At 43.2% G+C, this 20,671-nt stretch overlaps 1 protein-coding gene across 1 annotated transcript in view; it reads left to right on the top strand.

Moving 5' to 3' along the window:
* The window catches only part of LOC141141394 (vomeronasal type-2 receptor 26-like), a 104,974-nt gene that overhangs the window by 56,518 nt on the left and 27,785 nt on the right, over positions 1–20,671 (top strand). The window contains exons 4-5 of the mRNA XM_073629073.1: positions 5,446–5,679; positions 6,694–6,817. Coding sequence (XP_073485174.1) covers positions 5,446–5,679; positions 6,694–6,817 — 358 coding nt within the window. The remainder of the gene's footprint in view (positions 1–5,445; positions 5,680–6,693; positions 6,818–20,671) is intronic.

Here is a 20,671-nt window from a genome sequence, read left to right as displayed (position 1 = left end):
CTCCACGGTGACAAGCGGCCAGAAAATGTAATCAGGGACTCATCAATGCAGACAACTTGATGGGGAGTAAACAAATCTGCAAAACGTTGGGTGAAGTGGTTTACGAGGGGCCGAATTTTGTAGAGCCGACCGTATCCAGGGTCTCCACGAGGATGACAGAGTTCATTGTCATTGAAGTGCATGAACAGCAAGATCTGCTCGTTTCGTGCCCTGGTCATGGAGGCAGAGAACAAGGGCATATGGTGAAATGGGTCAGTGGACCAATATGACTGCAACTCACTCTTTTTAGTTATGCCCATGAGGAGGGAAAGGCCCAGAAAGAGCTTAAATTCGGAGACCGTAATTGGTCTCCAATCTCTGGCAAGGGAGGACTGGGGAATAGTGGCGATGGGTTGAACAGCATACAAATTGCTTTGATCCACAATAGATCTATAGAGATCTTCAGCGAATAAAAATCAAGTGACTTAAAATTAACTGTTTCCACATGAATGCCGGGTTGGCCAGTGAATGGGGGAAGTATGGGTGCTGCAGAAGTGGTGGGTTCCCAATTAGGATTGGCAAATGCAGCAGGAAGGGCACTATGGGCACGACGGGCCTGTGTTCGTCTTCTTGGTGGCAGCGGGACACTACTTGTGCTTACCACCTCACCAGCTTGAACTGCACTTATGGGTCTCGCCACGTCACCACATGTTACTGCAGTGCTGGATTGACTATGACCGGGGTGTACTAGGCCGCTGGTGCTTGCCAGTTCACCCGAAGGAATAGTGGTGCTAGTACTGTTCTGCTCCATATGAGGGACCTGCGGTTCTTGCACATCAACGACAGAAGAAGAAGTTCGGGGTCTGGTATGCCTGACCTTGGCAGGGACCACAACTCCGTCATCAGAGATATCTGTCATGGAGCCGCTGTCCTATACAGGATCATATTCTGAGCCTGAATCTGACTGATGAATGACTTCCTCTTCACTATCTGTCATGCTCAGAAATGTGTAGGCCTCTTCACTAGTGTACCTTCGATTTGCCATTTTGAACTCTAAATTTAGTGGTACAGTAGTGAGACTCACAGGTAAAAAGCTCCTGACTGTTAGCGACAGTATCAAAACAATACCAAAAAAACTGTTAGCGATCGCAGGGATCAGGCCTGACTCTGCGAATGCTGCAATTATGTGTGTTTAGTGTTTTGTAAATGATAGTGATCAATCGATACTGCACTTGGGTGGGCTGGGCCGGGCGAAATGCAGGTGCTAGCAGGTATCTGGGCTGATCCCGCTAACACTGCGTTTTTGGGAACCCTAAACTGCAGGGGACGCTAGTATAGATCTGATCAGATATTGATCCGTTCAGATACTATACCACTAAGGGAGGTGCATGCTGCGTGCGTGGGTGTTAGCAGTACTGGCACTAACCTGACGCTGCCTGGGGCAACACAGACCCTATCTGACCCTAAAACCTAACTTGTGTCACCCGCCTGGCGATAAGGGGGTAAAACCTTTATTAGGTAATAAACGGCGGGTGCCCTGACACTATAAAAAATAAACGAACTAACCAGCGTCACCTGTAACAGTTATATGGTGATCACTGGTGAAAGGGTTAACTAGGGGGCAATCGGGGGGTTAAAACCTTTTTTATTCAGTAAAAAAAAAAAAAAAAAAAAACTGCTATTGGTGTCACTGTGACAGGGGGTGCAGGGGGGTGATGGGGGTGATTGGGGGGTGAAATGTGTGCCTGGAGTGTACTACTGTAATGTGTAGTGTTGGTGTACTTACTTGATGCCTTCTCTCCTCGACGCCGGAACAAAAAGGCGGATACGAGGAGAGATGAAGATTTTCATTCGTTGGGAGCGATTGCGAGGGGGTGGCCACGAATGAGTGGCCTCCCCCTCAGCATGGATCACTCCCCTAATGATGCCGACTGCCTCGGGCACCGGGGGGGCGCTATGCACCCCCCGCCCGCAGGAGGCAAATCACGTATCAGATACGTGATTTTGCCTGCCCGTGCCATTCTGCCGCAGTATATCTGCGTTAGGCGGTCGGCAAGTGGTTAATGACACTGGCAGGGAAGGGGTTAACATCAGGGGCAATCAAAGGGTTACGTGTGCTCCTAGGGGGAGAGATTACTAACTGTGTGGGGGATGGCTTGACTGGAGGAAAACAGAGATCCAGGTTTCTGCTTAGCAGAAACACAAGATCTCCATCTTGCTCTCTGACAGAACGGCGGTCTGCCTTGTGTACATTGTGTAGACTGCCATTCTGCCTCTCCTGTCAATGATTGGCGGGTCCCGGCAGACATCGCGTCCGCTGGACCCCGCTGATTGGCTCCCACCGTGTCCAATCACAGCGGGAGCGGGGTCGCGCATCCCCAGACCCGGAAGAAGAGACAACATACATGTACGTTGTTTTGCGCTGCCTGGGCCGCCCTGTCGCTGTAAATATGTGGTGGGAGCTCTGGAAGCAGTTAAAGCGGTATTAACCCCTTCCCGACCGACTCCCATACATATATGGCGGCAGGTTGGCTTCCTGCGCAAATCGCCGTATATGTACGGCGGCCAGGGTTGCCAACTGCCAGTAAATTTACTGACCATTTGTAAAAAGCAGTGATTTTTTTTTACAACTGCCAGTAAATATCAGGGGCTGATAATTTCATGCTGTGTTGACTTTTTAAGTGTAAATCAAGCAAATAACTTTGTTATAGGTATTGTCAGTGTTCCCATATCATGTTTATACTGTTCAAATATTCACTGTGATAGCTTTCAATTGGAGTTCTGTAATTTCTCAGGTTGCCAGTAAAAAATTGTGCTCCGCCAGTAAATTTTCCCTGTTTTACCAGTAAAAAATGCTGCGGGAGGTTGGCAATCCTGACGGTGGCTCTTTTAGGAGCCATAGCAGGCACGTGCTGCACAAAGGGGGACCCGATGCACGTGGCCCTCGGGCACGATCGCCGCCGGCCACCCGGGATTACAGGCACGAGAGAAAGAACGGGGATTTGTGTTTGTAAACACACAGATCCCTGTTCTGACAAGGGACGAGAAACAGATCATGTGTTCCTACTGAGTAAAAACAACGATTTGGCTCCTCCTCTAGTCAGTCCCCTCACAGTTAGAAACACCTCCCAGGGAACACATTTAACTCCTTGATCGCCCCCTAGTGTTAACCCCTTCCCTGCCAGTGATATTTATACAGTAATCAGTGCATTTTTATAGCATGGATCGCAATTGTCAGTTAAAGCGACGCAGTGCCGTATCACGAAAAATGGCCTGGTCATTAAGGGGAAAAATCCTTCCTCTCCAGCTAATGCATAATAATCAGTTACAGCAAACTGTTTTTTGTTTTTTTTTTCCTTTTGGGATAAAGGATATACATAAATATAAAAAGCTGGTCATTGTAAGCACCCCCTACCAGTGTTCAATGGTTTGCCTCATCTCTGTAAACTGATACATTCCGCGGGAGAGCCTATTCAAAACAACAGGCTTACTGGCAGGATCACCAGATCATCACACCTAAGATTTGGTAAGCTGCAATATAAACATAAAACATATTTAAACAATGGAGTCTCAGTATCACATATGGGTGTTGCCAACATACAAATACAGCCTGCCTAGGAATGCCCACTCCTCCAGACTGATATCCACTCATCAGGACATTCTGATATTTGCATATCTCCTCCCAAGATCCAGACCACTGCTTTCATCGGGACTGACTGAGGGCACTTGAGAAGAGACCTGAGGTAGGGTGCTGTGATGTTTTTAGGAAGATGTACCAGTCTGCCAGTCCCTCCCACCAGCCATGATCTGCCTTCATTGCATAGAAAGCCACAGAGACCCAGTGATGATGTCAATGAATCTAAAATAAGTTACATAATAGACATGTGCACTGCTGAAAAATGTGTTCATTTTTGTTTCATTAGTTTTTTGTCTTTTCCAGAAATTCAAAAATTCGTATATTCAAAAATTCATAATTCGTAAATTAGAAAATTTGCAATTTATAAATTTGACAATTCAGAAATTCTAAAATTTATAAATTCGAAAATTCATAATTCGTAAATTCTAAAATTTGTAATTTGTGAATTTGAGAATTCAGAAAATTCAGAACAGGGAAATTCATAAATTTGAATGTTCAGAATTTGTAAATTCGAAAATTCAGAATTTGTAAAATTCGAAAATTCAGACATTTGAAAATTCAGAAATTCTAAAATTTGGAATTTGTAAATTCGTAAATTTGAAAAATTAGAAAATTTGAAAATCTGAAAATTTGACAATTCAGAAGTTCAAAAATTCGTAAATTCGAAAATTCGAAAAATCAGAAAATTCAAAAATCCAAAAATAAGAAAAGGAAAATCCAAAAATTAGAAAGAACGAAAATCCAAAAAATCAAGATGATAACTAACTAATAACAACTAACTATTAAATTATAGGTATTGGAATTTTCTTTCAAATTTGGCTGTTAGTGAATGTAACGAATACAAATTTATCCGATGTTATGAATTCTCCCGACATAAAGAATGCCGCATCTAAACAAATGGAACAAAACTAAATAATAATAAATAATAATAAGTATTTAATATTATTATTATTGTTATTTATTATTATTATTAATTAGTTACGTTCCATATGGCAGATATGGCATTCATTATAAATTCGGAACAGCCAAATTTAAAAGGAAATTCCAATACCTATAATTTAATAGTTAGTAATAGTTCATTATATATTATATGTTATTATTAGTTTTCTGTTTTTTTTAAATTTTTGGATTTTTGATCTTTTTTTCAGATTTTTGTTCTTTTGAATCTTTGGATTTTCATTCTTATTTTTAGATATGCAAATTTTCAAATTTCTGGATTTTTGAATTCCAAATTTGCAAAATTTGAAAATTCAAATTATCGCATTTCCAAAACTCCGAACTTCCAAAATTTCGAATTTTCGAATTTCGAATTTCAAATTTCCGAATTTCCGAAATTCTGAATTTCTGGAATTTCAAATTTCCGAATTTCCGAATATCTTGAAAAATTCGGAAATTCAGAAATTCGGAAATTCTGATATTTCCAAAATAATGAGGTTCTCTAAATTTGTTAAAAAACAAATTTGGAACTAAACGAATTGCACATGTCTAATACGTAATAGAAACAGAAAAGGTTTATAGAAAAAATAAATAAATAAATAATTATATATATATATATATATATATATATATATATATATATATATATATATATATATATATATATATATATATATATATATACACACACACACACACACACACACACACACACACACACACACACACACACACACACACACACATACACACACACACACACACACACATACATACATATATACACACACTGCATATTTTGTTGATAAAGGTAGATGGAGAAACAAGGGAAATCAACATATAAATTGCTTAAACTTCAGTTTTAACTTGTTTGAGGTTTTTCTGTCCTCCAGCTGCATAAATATGTGAAACAAATAAAAAATCCATATAAGACGACAGACAGAATGACCTTATTTGATGAAAATGGTGAAATTCCTTTCCACTACCGAATAGTAAATTGGAAGATGTCTTTGCGCCGCTTTAGAACAAGTGATACTGATGTTGGTTTGTACACACCATGGGGTAAAGAAGAAGACCAACTTCACATTGACCCCAACAAAATAACATGGAATCAAGGCAATAATACGGTGAGGAGGAGAACATGTGGCTCTCACTTTTCGTGACATTGGCCGCCGAATGAACAGATTTCTCACCAGATGTGTAACAATAGTCATTCAATGACATTTCATAATGTTACCCATGAACTTTATTGCTTCAAATATTATATTAGCCTTATCTGCCCTTCACATATAAATATAAATAACACAGAAATTAACCACTTGCCTACTAGACACTTTTATCCCCTTCCTGCCCAGGCCATTTTTCAGCTTTCAGCGCTGTCACATTTTGAATGACAATTGCGTGGTCATGCTACACTGCACCGATATGAAGATGTTATCTTTTTTTCATACCGCTAGAGCTTTCTTTTGGTGGTATTTAATCACCACTGTTTTTTTTATTTTTTGCTAAACAAAAAAAAAAAATTTTTGAAAAAAAAAAACAAAATAAAAAAACATTTTTCATAGTTTATTATTGCAGTGATAAAGAAAGTGCTGCGCTGGCCCTCAAAACAAGTGAAACAATATGTGAAAAATATGAATACAGGTTAAATAAACAGCAGCTGACACACAAACAAACCAAGTCAAATACTAATATACAAATAATAAAGTGCAGCACAAAAGTCCCCAGTATGGACTAGGAACATGAATAAAACATATGTATATATGTGCAAAATAAGTATGAAAAAATAATTGTTGTTAAATGAACACAGTAAAAGATATACAGAAAAATATGGACAAAAATGTCTAATGTGAAAAATGTGGTATAGTGTGGGACTAGAGTCCATAAACATGGGATTAGTGGTGGTCTCCTCAAAGAGGAAGGTGCTGGAACACTGGACGGTGAGTAGATACTCAGATGTAAGGCAACCACAGGTAACACGCCACGAACATCATCAAAAAAGAGATCCCTACTGAAAAATAGAAATAATATGCAATGGAAGTCACAGATAAGGAGATACAGTAACAGTTTTCAACACACTCTTATTTCATCTCCAATGTTATTTCACACAAGTAAATTAAATTATTTTCACTTCCTTTTAGAAGCTGGAGTCTCGGTGTGTGGACTCTTGTTTGCCCGGATACAGAAAAAAGCCAGGATCTTCAATCCACTCTTGCTGCTATGACTGTGCCCCATGTTCAGAAGGGCAGATATCCAATATGACTGGTATACCTTATATTTTTATATACATACTGTATATACAGTATATATACGCATATACTGTTTTTTATTTTAATTGTTTTTAACTTTAACATGAAATTCACAGATGTGCAAAAGCTGTAACATATATATATATATATATATATATATATATATATATATATATATATATATATATATATATATATATATATATATATATATATACACATACATATACATACATACATACATACATACACACAGTGGAGATGGAAAGTATTCAGACCCCCTTAAATTTTTCACTCTTTGTTATATTGCAGCCATTTGCTAAAATCGTTTAAGTTATTTTTTTTCCTCATTAATGTGCACACAGCACCCCATATTGATAGAAAAACACGGAATTGTTGACATTTTTGCAGATTTATTAAAAAAGAAAAAAACTGAAATATCACATGGTCCTAAGTATTCAGACCCTTTGCTCAGTATTTAGTAGAAGCCCCTTTTGATCTAATACAGCCATGAGTCTTTTTGGGAAAGATGCAACAAGTTTTTCACACCTGGATTTGGGGATCCTCTGCCATTCCTCCTTGCAGATCCTCTCCAGTTCTGTCAGGCTGGAGTGTAAACGTTGGTGGACAGCCATTTTTAGGTCTCTCCAGAGATGCTCAATTGGGTTTAAGTCAGGGCTCTGGCTGGGCCATTCAAGAACAGTCACAGAGTTGTTGTGAAGCCACTCCTTCGTTACTTTAGCTGTGTGCTTAGGGTCAATGTCTTGTTGGAATGTAAACCTTCGGCCCAGTCTGAGGTCCTGCGCACTCTGGAGAATGTTTTCTTCCAGGATATCCCTGTACTTGGCTACATTCATCTTTCCCTCGATTGCAACCAGTCGTCCTGTCCCTGCAGCTGAAAAACACCCCCACAGGATGATGCTGCCATGCTTCACTATTGGGACTTTATTGGACAGGTGATGAGCAGTACCTGGTTTTCTCCACACATACCGCTTAGAATTAAGGCCAAAAAGTTCTATCTTGGTCTCATCAGACCAGAGAATCTTATTTCTCACCATCTTGGAGTCCTTCAGGTGTTTTTTAGCAATCTCCATGCGGGCTTTCATGTGTCTTGCACGGAGGAGAGGCTTCCATCGGGCCACTCTGCCATAAAGCCCCAACTGGTGGAGGGCTGCAGTGATGTTTGACTTTCTACAACTTTCTCCCATCTCCCGACTGCATCTCTGGAGCTCAGCCACAGTGATCTTTGGGTTCTTCTTTACCTCTCTCACCAAGGCTTATCTCCCCCGATAGCTCAGTTTGCCGGATGGCCAGCTCTACGAAGGGTTCTGGTTGTACCAAACATCTTTCATTTAAGGATTATGGAAGCCACTGTGCTCTTAGGAACCTTAAGTGCAGCACAATTTTTTTTTAACTTTAGCCATATCTGTGCCTTGCCACAATTCTCTGAGCTCCTCAGGCAGTTCCTTTGACCTCATGATTCTCATTTGCTCTGACATGCACTGTGAGCTGTAAGGTCTTATATAGACAGGTGTGTGGCTTTCCTAATCAAGTCCAATCAGTATAATCAAACACAGCTGGACTCAAATGAAAGCGTAGAACCATCTCAAGGACGATCAGAAGAAATGGACAGCACCTGAGTTAAATATATGAGTTTCACAGCAAAGGGTCTGAATATTTAGGACCATGTGATATTTCAGTTTTTCTTTTTTAATAATTCTGCAAAAATGTCAACAATTCTCTGTTTTTCTGTCAATATGGGGTGCTGTGTGTACATTAATGAGGAAAAAAATGAAGTTAAATGATTTTAGCAAATGGCTGCAATATAACAAAGAGTGAAAAATTTTCTGTCCCCACTATATACATATATATATATATATAAAATATATATATTAGACTGAACATGTATATCCTGTTTATATATATATATATATATATATATATTATACTGTATATGTGTATATATACAGGATTTATATAGCGCCAACAGTTTGCGCAGCGCTTTACAACATGAGGGCAGACAGTACACTTACAATACAAATCTCTTTAGAGCTTACAATCTAGAAGGGAGGGTCAAGTGAAACAAAAGGTAATAACTGCGGGGGGGTGAGCTGATGGAGAAAATGAAAATACAGTTGTAAGGTGTGGGTAGGGTAGGCTTCTCTGAAGAGTCGGGTTTTCAGGGATCATCTAAAAGCTAATAGAGTAGAAGATAATGGGACAGATTGAGGTAAGTCATTCCATAGGATTGGAGAGACTTTGGAAAAGTCCTGGAGGCAAGCATGGGAGGAGGTGACGAGGGAGCTAGAGAGCAGAAGGTCTTGAGAGGAACGAAGAGAACGAGTAGGTTGGTATTTATAGGACTAGACTAGTGATGTAGCTGGGGGCTAAATTGTGGATGGCTTTGTAAGTAGTTGTTAGTATTTTGAATTTAATTTGTTGGATGAGCGGAAGCCAGTGGAGGGATTGACAAAGAGGGGGTAGCAGATACAGAGCGATTGGTTAGGTGGATGAGTCTGGCAGCAGCATTCATGATGGATTAAAGAGGTGATAGACTATGTAGAATTAAGCCAATGAGAAGGGAGCTGCAGTAATCGAGGCTAGAGATGACCAGTGAGTGAATTAAGAGCTTTGTTGTGTCATTGGGTAGAAAGGGGCATATTTTGGAGATGTTGCGGAGGTTGAGGCAGTAAGATTTGGACAGTGATTGGACATGATGCTTTACCCCACCCCTGTTCATGCCCTTCATTAATTCAAATTTATTTTTGATTATTTACATACAATTTCTCTATCATAGATTTATCACATGCTTTGCTCCTGATGAGTGGTTCAAAGGCCACGAACGCGTTACCGAATGCCGTGTTCCTATCAACATACCCAGTTTTTAAAGTTATTATCTACTATCCCAACAGGTGTAAGAGGCCCTTGGTCTTGCAGGCATCAATTTGCTTACGTTTTTATCTAATCATGTCTTGGTGAACCCTGGATTTTTATTGTGATTCTACTTTGTGACACTAATGTTATTATCATGTTTGCACATTACCATGTTTTGCAATTACCTTGTTTTGCAATTACCTTGCTTACTATTGATACCAGCATTTTATGTTATTATAAATGTAATCAATAAAATTCCTATTTATTCACCAATTCATTCCTTTGCTACCACGTGCTTCATATAAAGTCCCAATATCCCCCTTTCCCCTTTGCTCCCCTCTTTTGGAATTGAATGGGGATGGAAACACATGACCAGGCCATGGTTTCATTTAAAGTCTCCTGGGATGGAAATACATGGCCTTACCAGGCCATGGCTTCATTAAAGCCCCATCCTATCTTCACTACTTACTACATGCTTAAAGGAGAGTTCAGAGTCCAGGACTACACCTAGAACCTTGGCATGCGGGGATGGGCTTATAGTTGTGCCATCGATTTTGACAGAGAGATCAGGGGAAGGGAAAGGGGCATATGGGGGAGGAAAAATTCTAAGTTCAGTTTGGGATAGATTGAGTTTGAGGAAGTGGTGTGACATTCAGACTGATATATCTGATAGTAAATTAGTTATACGTGAGAAGACAAAGGGAGTGAGCTGAGGGGTAGAGATATAGATTTGGGTGTCATCAGCGTAGAGGTGGTATTGAAGCTGACCCAGGGAGAAGGTGTAGATTGAAAATAGGAGAGGTCCAAGAACGGAACCTTGGGGGACCCCAACAGAAAAAGGAAGAGGAGAGGAGGAAGTAGAGTTGTAAGAAATGCTAAAGGTGCGGTTGGATAAGTAGGAAGAGTACAGTCACGGAGACCAAAGGCATGGAGTTTTTTGAGGAGCAGGGGGTGGTCAACCGTATCAAAGGCAGGAGTAGGAGTACAGAATAGTGTTGATTGGTTTTGGCCATTAGTAGCTCATTTGTTAGTTTTAGGGGAGCAATTTCTGTGGAGTGTTGAAGACGAAATACAGACTGAAGGGGATCAAGAAGGCTATTATCAGCAAGGTGGACGCTCATTCGGTTGTAGACAAGACGTTCAAGGAGTTTGGATAAGAAGGGGAGCAAGGAGATGGGGCATAGGTTGTTAAGATTGGATGGGTCCAGTGAGGGCTTTTTAAGTATGGGTCTGACAAGTGCATGTTTTAGAGAGTTGGGGAAGATGCCAGAAGAGAAGGAGAGATTAAAATTGTGGGTTAGAGAGTATAACATAGAGCTAGGGGGTGAATGCAGCATGTGTGAGGGAACAGGATCCAGATGATTGATACAATTCACGAGAGATCCATGTGAATTGTATCAATCTTCTGTTTTGAAGTTATTGGTGATCTCCTGGGCAGTGAGTGAGTTGGCCGGTGGAGGCAGTGGAGGACGAAGTAGAGAGTTGAAGGTAGAGAAGTGTTGACGGGGATGGGATGCTAAATTACTAATGAGAGTGAGAAAATAGGTCTGCTTAGCAGTGAGGAGGCTGGAATTGTATTTTTGGAGGGCGGATTTATATTGGTTGAAATCTTTCTGAGACTTAGTCTTACGCCACAGGCGCTCATGAGTACGACTGTTTTTTCAGACTTCTAGTATCATCTGTTTTCCAAGGTTGAAGGGGTCGGGCCTGATTCTTTGTGTAGTAAGGGGGGGGCAGTGAGGTCAGTGAGGCTAGAAGTGAAGCATCATAGACAGAAGTGGCTAGGTTGGTGCAGGATAGGGGTGAGATTTTGTCGTAGAGGTTGTCGGTAGCAGAGTAGAGAAGAGAAGGCTTGAGATGACGTAGGTTTCTGCGGGTAACTTTTAGGTGGTTGGAGGGAGAGGAGGTGGAGGAGAGGGAGAGAGTAAAATTAATAAAAGTAGTGATCAGAGAGAGAGAGTGGATAGTTAGAGAGGTTGCATGGAGTGCAAAGGTGAGAGAAAACGAGGTCAAGGATATTGCCTTCAGAGTGAGTAGGAACAAGTATCCACTGCTTCAGGTCAAAGGAGGAGGTTAGGCTGAGAAGTTTGGAAGTGGCAGGAGTGTTAGTATTAATGGGGATGTTGAAGTCACCCAGAATGATTGTGGGGATTTCAGAAGAAAGAAAGTAGGGTAGCCAGGCAGAGAAGTCATCAAGGTTGATACTGGTCCAGGGGGCCTGTAGATCACAGCTATCCTTAGAGAAACTGGAGTGAAGAGGCGCATACAGTGTGCTTCGAAAGAGGAGAGAGTGACAGAGAGGGAGGTGATTGAAGTACCTGAAAGGTGCTATGTGGGGCTAGAAGGATTCCGACACCTCCTCCCTTACGTCCACTGGATCTGGGGGAGTGAGTCCAGAGAAGACCACCATGGGATAGGGCAGCAAAAAAAGCAGTGTCGGATTCATGAAGCCAGGTTTCGGTAATGAGTTAGCAATGAAGAGGTCATGGAGAGAGGTGAGTTTGTTACAGACAGAGCGGGAATTCCAAAGGGCACAAGAGAAAGGGAGTCTGGTCTTGGAAATAATAGAAATGGGAACTAAATTGTGTTGATTGCGGCTGCTGCCAGAGGGTGCAGGGTGATGGTGCATGGGGTACAGTTAAATGATGGAGGCCCGGAGTTTGGGCATATATCTCCAGAGGTTAGAAGAAGCAGGAGGGTGAAGGGGGTAATATGAGAGTGGGATTATATGAAGGGACATGGCCCAGGGTCCTGGATATTTTTTGTGTGAGTGGATTTAGAATTAGCAGGATTTGTTAGGTTCAGTAATAAGGAGGACAGAAGTGATGGTGATATATATATATGCTGTGGGGGGGGAGAAGAAGGGTGAAGGAGAGATATTTTAAGGATAGAGGACAGAGCTGTCAAAAGGAGTGGTCAAGAGTGCATGTTACAAGGAGAATCAGCAAAAGGTGTAAACAAGGTCACCTGATGTTTGTGTGGTGTTTTTCAAAGTATTTTCTTGTGTTCATTTGCTTTGTCCATTCGCTGAAGTGCAGAGTCAGAAGTGATCCCACTTATAGAAATAGCCCCACTTTGAGAAAGAGCCCCATTTGCAAATGTGCCCACTGCAAATGCTTCTCCCAAAAGATGCTTATATTTATACTGATAGGGATGGGGATGGGTGCATTTCAATTATCGGTAGGTAATAAAGGTTGGCTGGTTAACAGGGCAAAATTTTTACTTCAGAAACAGACTAGCAAGAGGGCACTAAAGTTAAAGGGCCATAATGTTTGGTAAGACAAGGGAGATAATAAAGCATTGTCATGTGGACAGGTCTACAGATGGTTAAGCAAAAATAACATACCAGCATTATTAAATAGACATAAGCAAAAGCAGATAGCAGTGTTTCAGTTTTTGGGTGGAGATGTTTCAGCAACACGTACCAGCATTATTAAATAGACATAAGCAAAAGCAGATAGCTGTGTTTCAGTTTTTGGGCGGAGATGATCAGGGCCAAACTGGCCTACCGGGATACCGGGAAATTTCCCGGTACGCTGCCCGCCCTGGGGCCACTTTGATCTCTGGCTGCAGGCTGCAGGAGCGCTGTCACGGTCAGAGCTGGGTCTGTGTGTTGTTGGCGGTGCTGTTACAAGGTCCCACCCCCCTAGACCGGCTTGTGTGATAGTAGATTGCATTTGTGTTCCACCTATCACATGAGCTGGTCTAGGGGGGCAGGGCCTTTTAACAGCGCCTCCGACAACACACAGACACAGCTCTGACCATGACACACAGCGGGAGGTGCCCGCTGTTTGTGTGATCCAGGGCAATGATGAGTCTGCATTTATAGGCACAGTGAGGCTGTGATTGTGGGCACAGTGAGGCTGAGTCAGGCTGCCATTATGGGCACAGTGAGGCTGAGTCAGGCTGCCATTATGGGCACAGTGAGGCTGAGTCAGGCTTCGATTATGGGCACAGTGAGGCTGAGTCAGGCTTCGATTATGGGCACAGTCAGGCTGCAATTATGGGCACAGTCAGGCTGCAATTATGGGCACAGTCAGGCTGCAATTATGGGCAAAGTGAGGCTGCAATTATGGGCAAAGTGAGGCTTTGATTATGGGCAGACTCTGGCTGTGATTATGGGCACAGTGAGGCTGTGATTATAGGCACAGTGAGGCTGTGATTATAGGCACAGTCAGGCTGCCATTATGGGCACAGTCAGGCTGCCATTATGCGCACAGTCAGGCTGCCATTATGCGCACAGTCAGGCTGCCATTATGCGCACAGTCAGGCTGCCATTATGGGCACAATGAGGCTGTGATTATGGGCACAGTGGGGCTGCAATTATGGGCACAGTCAGGCTGGAGATTTTTCAGCAACACGTACCAGCATTATTAAATAGACATAAGCAAAAGCAAATAGCAGTGTTTCAGTTTTTGGGTGGAGATGTGGCCTACCGGGATACCAGGAAATTTCCCGGTAAGCTGCCAGCCCTGGGGCTGTTTTGATCTCTGGCTGCAGGCTGCGGGAGCGCTGTCACGGTCGGAGCTGGGTCTGTGTTGTTGGCGGCGCTGTTACAAGGTCCAGCCCCCCTAGACTGGCTTGTGTGATAGTAGATTGCATCTGTGTTCCACCTATCACATGAGCCGGTCTAGGGGGGCAGGACCTTTTAACAGCACCTCTGACAACACACAGACCCAGCTCCGACCATGCCACACAGTGGGAGGTGCCCGCTGTGTGTGTGATCCAGGGCAATGATGAGTCTGCATTTATAGGCACAGTGAGGCTGTGATTATGGGCACAATGAGGCTGAGTCAGGCTGTGATTATGGGCACAGTAAGGCTGAGTCAGGCTTCGATTATAGGCACAGTAAGGCTGAGTCAGGCTTCGATTATGGGCACAGTCAGGCTGCAATTATGCGCAGTCAGGCTGTCATTATGGGCACAGTCAGGCTGCCATTATGGGCACAGTCAGGCTGCCATTATGGGCACAGTCAGGCTGCCATTATGGGCACAGTCAGGCTGCCATTATGAGCACAGTCAGGCTGCGATTATGGGCACAGTCAGGCTGCGATTATGGGCACAGTCAGGCTGAGTCAGGCTGCGATTTTGTGCACAGTGAGACTGAGTCAGGCTGCGATTATGGGCACAGTCAGGCTGCAATTATGGGCAAAATGAGGCTTCGATTATGGGCCTGGTCTGGCTGCGATTATGGGCACAGTGAGGCTGCGATTATTGGCACAGTGAGGCTGTGATTATGGGGATAGTGAGGCTGTGATTATGGGCACAGTCAAGCTGCAATTATGGGCACAGTCAGGCTGCAATTATGGGCACAGTCAGGCTGCAATTATGTGCACAGTGAGGCTGCAATTATGGGCACAGTGAGGCTGCAATTATGGGCACAATGGTAGGCTGCATTTGATGGGCACTGGTGAGACTGCATTGATCTCTTGTATCATGTCTGCAGTATCTGACCATCTCTTATATCATGTCTACACAATCTCTGACTATCTCTTGTATCATGTCTGCAGTCTTTGACCATCTCTTGAATCATGGTCGCACAGTCTCTGACCATCTCTTGAATCATGTCCGCAACCTCTGACAATCTCTTGTCTTATATCATGTCTGCAGTCTGTGAGGGAGTCTGGAGAGAAGTTAAGAGTGGGAGTGTCGCTGGGATGGGGGTCATTGTAGAGGTCAGATGTGTGTGGACTGTGGAAAGGAGACTATGGGATAAAACCAGAGCCACCAAGCTTGAGATGACTGATCCCTGCAAGGTGTACCTGAGAGGAGGTCAGTGTCAGCACTGCCAGGTAAGTCTGAGGAGGGTCACTGATGTAAGGGGGGAGTGAATACAATAATGTAAAGGGACACTGATATAAAGGTTTCCCCCTTATATCAGTAACCCACCTCCTTACCTTAGGCTGCTTTCACACCAAGGCATTGGGGGCATCAACGGTCTTTTTTCGGTCGCTAGCAGCGTACTTTTAACCCCTGCTAGCAGCTGAAAAAGGGTTAAAATCGCCCGCAAAGCGCCGCTTTGCTGGCAGTTTAGCAGCGCTGCCCATTGATTTCAATGGGCAGGGGCGCTTTAGGAGCGGTGTATACAGCGCTGCAAAGATGCGGCTTGCAGGACGTTTTTTACCGTTCTATCAGCGCACAGCTTCAGTATGAAAGCACTCGAGCTTTCACATTGGAGTGAGAGGAGAGGCTCTTTACAGGCACTATACAGGCACTATTTTTAGTGCTATAGCACCTGTAAAGTGACTCAGTGTGAAAGCAGCCTAAGTGTATTCTTTTTGCAGAAGGTGGTCTCTGGTCATTAGAATCCCCCGTCCACTCAAGTTCCCAGAGTTCCCTTGATGATTGACCACTTTTAACTGGAATTTCCTTTTTTATATGTATGTATGTATGTATGTATGTATGTATGTATGTATGTATCATAAACGACCTGGAGGATGGGATAAACAGTTCAATCTCTGTATTTGCAGACAATACTAAGCTAAGCAGGGCAATAACTTCTCCGCAGGATGTGGAAATCTTGCAAAAAGACCTGAACAAATTAATGGCGTGGGCGACTACATGGCAAATGAGGTTCAATGTAGAAAAATGTAAAATAATGCATTTGGGTGGCAAAAATATGAATGCAATCTATACACTGGGGGGAGAACCTCTGGGGGAATCTAGGATGGAAAAGGACCTGGGGGTCCTAGTAGATGATGCAATGCCAAGCTGCTGCTAATAAAGCAAACAGAATATTGGCATGCATTAAAAGAGGGATCAAATGCAGAGATAAAACGATAATTCTCCCGCTCTACAAGACTCTGGTCCGGCCGCACCTGGAGTATGCTGTCCAGTTCTGGGCACCAGTCCTCAGGAGGGACGTACTGGAAATGGAGCGAGTACAAAGAAGGGCAACAAAGCTAATAAAGGGTCTGGAGGATCTTAGTTATGAGGAAAGGTTGCGAGCACTGAACTTATTCTCTCTGGAGAAGAGACGCTTGAGAGGGGATATGATTTCAATTTACAAATACTGTACTGGTGACCCCACAATAGGGATAAAACTTTTTCGCAGAAGAGATTTTAATAAGACTCGTGGCCACTCATTACAATTAGAAGAAAAGAGGTTTAACCTTAAACTACGTAGAGGGTTCTTTACTGTTATGCCCCGTACACACGGTCGGACTTTGTTCGGACAGTCCGACAACAAAATCCTAGGATTTTTTCCGACGGATGTTGGCTCAAACTTGTTTTGCCTACACACGGTCGCACAAAGTTGTCGGAATTTCCGATCGCTAAGAACGCGGTGACGTACACCATGTACGACGAGACTAGAAAAGGCCGGTTCAGAACCAAGCACGGCACCCTTTGGGCTCCTCTTGCTAATCTCGTGTTAGTAAAAGTTTGGTGAGATACGATTCGCGCTTTTTCAGACTCGTGGCTTTCAGATCATTTTCTGCCGTTCAGTTTGTGCTTGTGGGTTTGTAGCTGCTCTTCAGTGCGTGCAGTCAGTTCGTATCAGAGTTTTCTGTGCGATCTTGCCCGCTCGTTGCTGTTTTTCAGGTCGCTCTACACAGGCCTTGCTGTTCTTCAGTGCGTTCTGTTACTTCGTTCTGAGCAGCCGACCGTTTTCTAGCCATGTTTCGTATGCGTACTCCTCGTAGAGTTCGTGCTGTGCGGGGGCTTGGTGTTGGGGTCCTGACCTTGACACAAGTCCAGTCCATGAACAGGGTGGGGAGGAGTTCATGGACCAAGAATTGGTTGCTTCAGCGTGACCAGTTCTGTCATATGCCTTTGCTCCGTGAGATCCGTGAGAATAATCCTGATGATTTCAGGAACTTTCTCAGGATGACGGACCCCGTATTTCACCGTTTGTTGGCTTCGCTGACCCCCTATATTAGCAGGCAGGATACCTGCATGAGGCAAGCCATCACTCTGGAGCAGAGGTTGGTCGCTACCTTGCGGTATTTGGCCACAGGGAGAAGCCTGCAGGACCTCAAGTTCTCGACAGGCATCTCCCCCCAGGCTCTGGGGATCATTATCCCAAAGACCTGTTCTGCCATCATTCAGGTCCTGCAGAAGGAGTATATGAAGGTAAGATTTTTATCCTTTTATATCACATTTTATTGTATTGAATGTTTGATAATATATTGTATTTCTTCCCTCATTCCTTAATTACCATGATTGTAATATGCTGTGAATGTCCCCTTTGTTCTCATGCATGCTGGATTTTTAGGTAATTATTATTTTATGTCCTTCATACATATTTGCCCTTCAATAACCTCTCCAGCATGGTCTTTCCTGGCCTATATTCACCTCATGTAGTCACTTAACAATGTATTTTATCAGCTCCATAGTAGTGCTTTACCCCAAACACCCCCTAAAATGTTTGGAAATGTTATTTTTGATTTAAATTCAGGCAGAGTGCCAGAGGCTTTTTTTTGTGGTGTCCCCAAATTTTTTGTAACCCTCCCTCCCCCAAACTGCTAAGTCAGCTGATCACAATTCTCTATCCTCAATCATCTATCTGCTGACTTTGCCAAACCCATACACACTATACCCATCTCTTTACTGGTCACATTTATGGATGAATTCCCCAAAGCATGTAGTGCAAGGGCCTGCCTGTATACTTTCCAATGGTACTGTTTAAAGTTTTTGTATCCTATTATTATCTTGATAGGTAATAGCAGAATGTTCAAATGTCCTCAAATGTGTACAGTGTGTATTTATATCTTTGCATTATGACACTTCTTACCTGTCCAGTGGTCTGCCAATAGTGTAACTAAGGAGGGGCTGTTCCAAGTAATACCCTGTATTTAGTCATTCATCTCTCAATGAAGTGAAGAGGGTTACCTGTCCAAGAGTCCCCCCCCTATAATGTTAGAAATGGCCCATGAGAGGGGGGGAGGGGGGAATATGATAGGTGTACCTTATACTTTGTTGTTGTTAAATTCCCCTTAGTAGATGCTATCTGGAGGTTGCCCCATAATGTTTGTGTCTAATCTGCTTGCCATGTTTCTGTGAAAAAAATAGTAATGTTTATTGTTTTTTCCTCAACAGTTTCCTTCAACGCCACAGGAATGGCAGACTGTGGCCTCCCACTTTGCCCAGCGGTGGGACTTTCCTAACTGCGGAGGGGCAATTGATGGGAAACACGTCCACATCATCCCACCACCCAACTCGGGGTCGTACTATTATAATTACAAGGGGTTTAATAGTATAGTGATGTTGGCGGTGGTGTCGGCTAATTACGAGTTCTTGTATGTGGACGTGGGGAAGAATGGCCGGATGTCCGATGGTGGAGTGATCACCCAGACGGAGTTCTACAGGCGTCTCCAGAATGGCAGCTTGGACTTGCCACCTCCAGAGGACAATGTTGAAGGTCTCCCATTTGTGTTCGTTGCTGAAGAAGCATTTGCGCTGGGGGACCACCTGATGCGGCCATTCCCGATGAGGACCCTCACCCCGGAACAGAGGGTTTTTAATTACCGGCTGGCCAGAGCCCGAAGAGTGGTGGAGAACACATTTGGAATCCTGGCCAGCCGGTTCTGATTATTTCTGACACCCATCCATATGGCGGAGTATAAATTGAACCATATAATACTTGCCTGCTGTGTTCTCCATAATTTTTTAAGAAAACATTCAGCCAACTATGCTGGCTCAGTTGGGCCTGAGGCCGGAATCCCTAATCCATCAACACTGACGGCGCTTGAAAGTGGCCGTCCTGGCTTTGCCCTCCCTGAATGCCCGTGATGTCCGGTTACGCTACCTGGAGTTCTTTGCGGGTAGGGGGGCTATCAATATGCCAGACAATCTGTGACACCTTTTTCAAATAAAAAACAACCAAAAGAAATTCTTTGTGGACATTTACTGCTTGTGTTTGTTTTAGCTGACCCTGACAGAAATGTGTTGAGTGCAGAAAATGTCGTGATTGGGTAACCTTATAAAAAACAGTGTTGGCTGGTACTTCCTAAATGCAAAAACACATTTAACTACAAGTGCACTTGCAACTGCACTGAACCTGCACTTGTAGTGCAAAGTGTATTTGCCCTTAGGAAATAACCCCCATTTTTGCAGAAAACAGCAATTACATCACCCCAAAAGTGTTGTAGTGTTGATACAATAATCCACACATTCTTATGTAAGGCACTTTTTTATACCTGCACAATCACATGTGCATTTCCCAAAGGTTTTTAAAACAAACCAACATGTTTGTTGTATAACAATGTTTGCAGTAGCATTATCAAAAATCGAAATGTCCATTTCAGATAAAACAGGCCTGTGTAAAACCAACAAGAAAGCCAAAAAACTTGAACTTACAAAGTTCACATTAGGTAAAACCTGAAGGCTATATCAGACATCAGTATTTAGGAACTGGGTTTGATATAGCGTTCAGATGGGGGGAAATCACCCCTGGAAAAGCCAAATTTGGAAGATGCACACCAATTTACGAATGTCAACATGTGCTATCTGCCATCAGGGGGGATCAAGGGACGTGTTTTGGGGGAGCAAGCCCTTCCTCAACGCTACTTTATAATTGAGGAAGGGATCCCTTTGATAAAGTCACGTGCTGTGACGCAACGCGTCAGGGTAGGAGGAGTCAGGTGCCGACGCTTCACGGGGGCGGCCGAACCCGGAAGCTTTGCTTACATCTACCATTTGCTGCTTATTTTAATGTAAGTTATTACGTTTTTTTCAAATAAATGTTTTAAATACTACACCATGAGACCTCTCCTCTGTTCTTGATTAAATTGCTGGGACCGCTGAAAGCGCTGGAAGCTGGGGATGAGAGACAGACTCATTTGATGCTTAAAGACATGCTGCAGGGAACACACCCTTTCCTAGTTATTATCCATCCGCTCTACTTGGCCCATTGGGGGCCGCTTCTGGAGGTGAGAGGCTGGGGGAAACACTTGGGAGATGCACTAAAACGTGCATAGAAAAAAGAAAAAATCACTGCACATTGGTTTAGCACTGTGTGTAAAGACTTTGCTGTGGAAAACACCTACCACTACTGC

The sequence above is a fragment of the Aquarana catesbeiana genome, linkage group LG01 (assembly GCF_042186555.1).
Source record: "Aquarana catesbeiana isolate 2022-GZ linkage group LG01, ASM4218655v1, whole genome shotgun sequence".
NCBI classification, from domain to species: Eukaryota; Metazoa; Chordata; class Amphibia; order Anura; family Ranidae; genus Aquarana; species Aquarana catesbeiana.
This window is presented reverse-complemented; position numbering and strand designations above follow the sequence as displayed.